A 6,174-nucleotide genomic window follows, 5' to 3' on the forward strand; every position below is an offset into this window, starting at 1 on the left:
GCGTGTGTGTGTCGGCTGCGCTGCTGCTGCCGCTATTGGGGTTTTATGTTTTTGTGCTTCTAATGGACTTAATTAAATTTATAAAAGACAAACAAAAACGAAAAAAAAAGAAGAAAGGAAGAAGAAAGAAGCAGCAGAGCAGCAACTGACATGCAGCAGCAGCAGACGCTGCAGCAGAAGAGTGCAGCAATTAGACTTAGACAATCGAAATAAATATAAATAATTATATTTTTATTTATTTTATTAAATATATTTAAAATATATTTATTTATTTTTCTTTTTATTGCTCTATTTTGTACTCTTTCTCCTGCTTCTTGCAAGCAGACTAAGACAGCCCCGCCGGCCGCTCGAGGCCTCAAGTGTAGTTAGCAGCTGTATATTATCTGTAAAATCGTTTAATTATACTTATTTAATTAATTAAATTTATTTATTTATTTATTTTAATTCATTTAATTAAAGTTTTCTACAACATTTCAAGTAGAAAGCGAAAGACATAACCCCTACGCCCCACGCTGGCCTAACAACCCCCCTTGTCTGCTACAGCTAGCTACAGCTAGCTAGCTAGCTAGCTAGCTGTAGCGTAGCTAGCTGCAGCTAGTTAGCTGTAACTTAGCTAGCTGTATCTAGCTAGCCACATAACGAGCCGCTAGTGCAAGCAGCGAGACGCAATGAGACAAAGACAGCAGCAGCAGCAGCAAAAGCAGCAACATACGCAGCAGCAACAGCAATAACAACAGCAACAAAAGAACAATCGCATCAGCAACAGCAACACCAGCAGCAGCAACAGCAGCAACATTAGCAGTAGCAATAGCAGCAACATCAGCAGCAGCAACAGCAGCAACATTAGCAGCAGCAACAGAAGTAGCAGCAACAGCAGTAACATCAGCAGTAGCAACATCAGTAGCAGCAACATCAGCAGCAACATAAGCAGCAGCAACAGCAGCAGCAGCATCAGCAGCAGCCTCTTCTCTTGTGTATAATGCTTCTTTATACTGCAATACAGAGAAGGGCCTTCTCTTCTTTATTTAGAAAAGGAGACAGCAAACTGCTGTCTCCTTTGCTGTTGTGCTTCGACAACAAGTAATATGAACAAGCTTTATAAATAACATATATTATTATTGTAATAATATATATAATAAAATAATATTATAATAATAAATAATAATAAATAAGAGTAATAACTAACAAACATAATCCTGTCTTGTACTTATAAGCAGTATTAAATAATAATAATTTATTAGAATAATGATATTAATAATATATAATAATAATAAGCATAATAATATTAATAATACTAATAGACAATAATAATAATTAGTAATAATTAATAAACAATAACAAGAATAACAAACAATAATAATAATAATAATAGCAACAACAAACAAAAAAAATAATACGAATGAAAAACAATACGCAAACAAACAACAACAAAACAAAAAGAATAAGAACAACAGCAATAATCTAAAGATAATAATAAAAATAATTATTATTATAATATTAATAATATAAAATAATATATTGAAGTATGCAATACAAAAAATAACAAACAAACAATAAACAAACAGAACAAAGACAATAAAAACAATAATAAATAATAATGATAATAATAAATAACAATAATAAATAATAACAATAACAATAATAATACTAATAATAATAATAATAATATTAATATTAATAATATAAAAATAATATATTTGAGTATGCAATAAGAATAGCCAGTCATAATCAAAAAACAAACAATAAACAAACAGAACAAAAACAATAAAAACAATAATAAATAATAATGATAACAATAACAATAAGAAATAATAACAATAATAATAATAATAATAATAATAACAATAATAATAATAATAATAATAATAATAATAATAAAACCAGCAACGGCATTTGAATTAATGAAAATAACAAACAAACACAAACAGACAAACAGAGCAAAAAAACAAACAAAACAAACAAAACAAACAAAACAAACAAAACAAATAAATATACAAACAAACAATCAAACAAACAAAACAAACAAATAAAGAAGTATACAAACAAACAAACAAACAAACAAACAAAACGACAAAAGAAAATATAAAATTATAAATGTACGGCCCAACTATCATCTTCAGGTGTATCCACAGACACCTGAAAGAAATATATTTAAACCCCGCAGCAGCAGCAACAGCAGCAGCAGCAACAGCAGGGGCTGTAACAGCAGGGGCAGTAACAGCAGCAGCAACAGCAGCAGCAACAGCAGGAGCAGCAGCAGCATCAGCAGCAAGCGAATTCTTAATATTAACTGCAGATCTAGGAAAAAACAAATTCAAACAAACTTCCATCCCAGCTAGCCACAGCTAGCTACAGCTAGCTACAGCTAGCTACAGCTAGCCATTGCTAACTACAGCTAGCCATTGCTAACTACAGCTAGTTACAGCTAACTACAGCTAGCTACAGCTAACTACAGCTAGCTACAGCTAGCTACAGCTAGCTACTGCTAGCTACAGCTAGCTGTAGCTAGAGGAAAGGAGCCACACCTAGCTGAGGGAAGCTCCACAGCTAGCTACAAAGAGATGCAGCTAGCTGCTGCTGGCTGCAGGCTGGCTTGGGATATCTCAGGGCTACAGCTAACCGCTTGCTACTGCTGCTGCTGCGACTATTACTGTTGCTGCTGCTGCTGTTTTATTTTTGCTGTTGCCACACGAAGAGGGAGAGATTGAAAAATAAACGCCCAAAGCAATCGAACAAACAGTGACATTCTGCTGCTGCTGCTGCTGCTGCTGCTGCTGCTCCTGCTGCTCCTGCTGCTGCAGGTGGTGCTCTGCCGCGTCTGCTGCTGCTGCTGACGCCGTTGCTGCTGCTGCCGTTGCAGTACAAGCACCACTACACAATGTTCTCTACCTGCTACAGCTGCTGCTTGCTGCTGCTGCTGCTTGCTGCTGCTGCTGCTTGCTGCTGTTTGCTGCTGCTGCTGCTGCTGCAACCTTGACAAGGCAGTTTCCTGCTCTTTCGTTTGCTGCTGTCGCTCAAACATAAAAACTCTGAACTGCAACAGCAAACCAACGAGCAGCAGCAGCGGGAACAGCAGCAGCAGCAACAACAGCAGCTCCCACTGCTGCCGCAGCAGCAAGCAATAAAGGATAACCAAGCAAGGCGCCATGCTTCCGCAGGCAACAAAAGTAGCAGCACGCCTCGGCTACTCTTGCTGCTGTTGCTGTTACTGCTGCTGCTGCTGTTGCTGCAGGCAGCAGCAGCAGCGGGCTAACGGCATTGGTATCATTCCTTCTGTTGCTGCTGCTGCTGCTGCTGCTGCTGCTGCTGCAACTGTTGCTTCTGCAGCAACTGCTGCTTCTGTTGCTGCTGCAGTTTGTATTTCTGCTGCTGCATGCCATCCCCATGCTGCCTACTGGGCGCGGCTTGCTGCTGCTGCTGCTGCAGTTGCTGCTGCTGCTGCTGCTGCTGCTGCGAAGCCAAGCCAATGCTTGCGATGCAGACGCCCATTTGCTGCTGCCACAGTTGCTGCAATTCCCCTACAAGTTGAGGAGCAGCAGCAACAAAAGACTGCGCTGTACCTACAGCTCTTCTGCATGCTTCAATAGCGGAGGAGGAGAGTGTAGGCAGCCGGAAGCTCTGCTGCTGCTGCTGCTGCTGTAGCTGCTGCAGCTGCTGCTGCTGTTGGTGCTGAAGCTGCTGCTGCTGATGACGGTGAGGATGATGCTGATGGTGATGGCTGTGTTGTTGTTGTTGCTGCTGCTGCTGATGCTGCTGCTGCTGCTGCGTTGCCAGGAAGATGCGGTCATGCCGCTGCTGCTGCTGCTGCTGCTGCTGCTGCTTCTGCATCTCCATGATGCTCTGAGGTGGGGGCTGCAGCAACTGCAGCAGCAGCACAGACACTTCAAACCCCAAACCCTACACCCTCAGCAGCAGCACCCGTTATCTTAAGGCTGCTGCCAAGCAACAGCTGCAGCAGCAAAAACCAGCAGCAGCAGCGGGTGAAGCAATACAATTACCACCCGCTGCAGCAGCAGCAGGTGCTGTAAGAACACCAGCAGCAGCAGCAGCAGCAACAGCAACAGCACCATTAACAGCAGCAGCATTAGGATTTGCAGCAGCAGCACTAAAAGCATTGCAGCAACAGCAGCAGCATTTGCAGCAGCAGCAGCAGCAGCAGCAACATTAGCAAGTAAGGTTTACAGGATGTTTAAGAAGTCTGAGGCTGAGTATAGACCGAACATCTTTTGCTGCTCTCAGTGCATGCAGCAGCGGCAGCAAACAAAGCAGCTGTTCATCTGTCTCGTTGCCGCACCAACCCCCTATATGAAGAAAATTCTCTGTAGGATATATAAAACACCACAAACCCTAAACCCTAAACCCTAAACCCTATACCCTTAACATGCACATGAGGAGGGTAACCGAAAAATAGCACTTATTCTGGGTCTACGGTTTAGGGTTTAGGGTTTAGGGTTTAGGGTTTTCTCCCCCGTTCATGCACGGTACGCGGTGAGGGGCGAGGCATAGGATCTAGGGTTTAGGGTTTAGGGTTTATAGCTTAGGGTTTAGGGTTTAGAGTGTATCGGTTTTAGGGTAAAGAAATTAGTATAATGCAGATTTCTGTTGGACGACGATATCATAATATCTACCGTATATGGAATAGGCTTGAGGCCCTAGGGTTTAGGGTTTAGGGTTTAGGGTTTAGGGTTTAGGGTTTAGGGTTTACCTTGACAGTGGGTGCCGGCTACAAGAGAGTCATCTATAAGGAGGACCTTCGAAAGATCAGATCTGCATTTGCTTAAGTCTTTTACGTAGCCTAATTCTATAAAACAAACAAACAAATAAAATAAAAATAATAAATATATTATATACAATTAATAATAATAATAATAATATAATAAACAAAAGCAATAAATAATAATCATCAGTAAATTTATTCTGCACTTGTTTGGTGCTCTTCACCTAGCTTAATTCAATAAAACAAATTTAAATAAATAAAAATACAATATAAATATATTATACAATCAAGAGCTTCATTCAGACAAAAGCAACAAACAAATACATAAAAAGAAATAAACAAATAAAGAAATAAATATAAATATAAATTTAAAAGTAAAAATAGACAAACATGTTAGAATGCAGTCTTTTCCAGACAAACAACAACAAATAAACAAATAAACAAATAAACAAATAAACAAATAAACAAATAAAATAAATAAACAAATAAACAAATAAAATAAATAAACAAATAAACAAATAAACAAATAAAATAAAAGAAATAAATAAATAATAAATAATATAATTAATACCCGTTAGTATGCAGTCGTTTCTTGAAAAAACGCGATCAACGTAATGCACCAAATTTGTAGCATCTGAAAATAAAATAAAAATAAAATTAAATAAAAATAAAATAAAATAAAATAAAATAATAAAATAAAATAAAATAAAATAAAGATGATAAATTATAATATAAAAATAAAATACAACAAAATAAAAATAAAATAAAAATAAAACAAAATAAGAATAAAGATAAACATAAAAATAAGCAAAACTTGAAGGGATATAACATGGGTCTAAAGAAAGAAAGAAGTGTAAATAAAATAAAAGACAGAAGGAGACAGTAAACAGCAAATAAACAAAATGAGAGTAGACAGTGCACACAAAGAGACGAAAGGAGACAAAAGAAATAAGAAGAGACAGCATAAAGAGCAGTTCAAAAAACGTTTATGAAGACAAAGAGCAATTAATTAAAGAGGCATCAAACCACAAGAAAGACCCCCTCATCATACAACAAACAGGGTTTTAGGGTTTAGGGTTTAGGGTTTTAGGGTTTAGGGTTTAGGGTTTAGGCCTACCTAATACCGCATCCGCGTATTCTTTTCTACTCGCCGTATAAATAACTATTTCATACAAATCGTACAGCTAAGAAAAAACAAACAAAACAGCAAAACCGTGCAGCACCTACAGCAGCAGCAGCAGCAGCGTCTCTAGCTGCAGCAGAAACTACAGTAGCGCCTGCAGCAGGAATGGCTGCAGCAGCAGCAGCTGCTGCTGCAGCAGCAGCTGCAGTAGCTAGAGTAGCTGCAGCACCAGCAGCAGACTGGAGGAGAAAGAGAAGTGCAGAGGAACTCCGGGCTAGCTAGTTGCCTTGCTAGCTAGCTAGCTAGCTGCCTAGCGAACTAAGTATAGCTAGCT

At 38.8% G+C, this 6,174-nt stretch overlaps 1 protein-coding gene across 1 annotated transcript; it reads right to left on the reverse strand.

Moving 5' to 3' along the window:
• Positions 1-3,264: 3,264 nt before the first annotated feature.
• Positions 3,265-3,834, reverse strand: EAH_00036850 (hypothetical protein, conserved; the record flags this gene model as incomplete). The annotated part of the gene is made up of 1 exon (XM_013392042.1): positions 3,265-3,834. One exon carries the CDS (start codon positions 3,832-3,834, stop codon positions 3,265-3,267), a length of 570 nt encoding a protein of 189 aa, XP_013247496.1.
• Between the last annotated feature and the right edge of the window lie 2,340 nt (positions 3,835-6,174).

The sequence above is a fragment of the Eimeria acervulina genome, genomic scaffold (assembly GCF_000499425.1).
Source record: "Eimeria acervulina Houghton genomic scaffold, Eah_scaff402, whole genome shotgun sequence".
Lineage (NCBI taxonomy): Eukaryota > Apicomplexa > Conoidasida > Eucoccidiorida > Eimeriidae > Eimeria > Eimeria acervulina.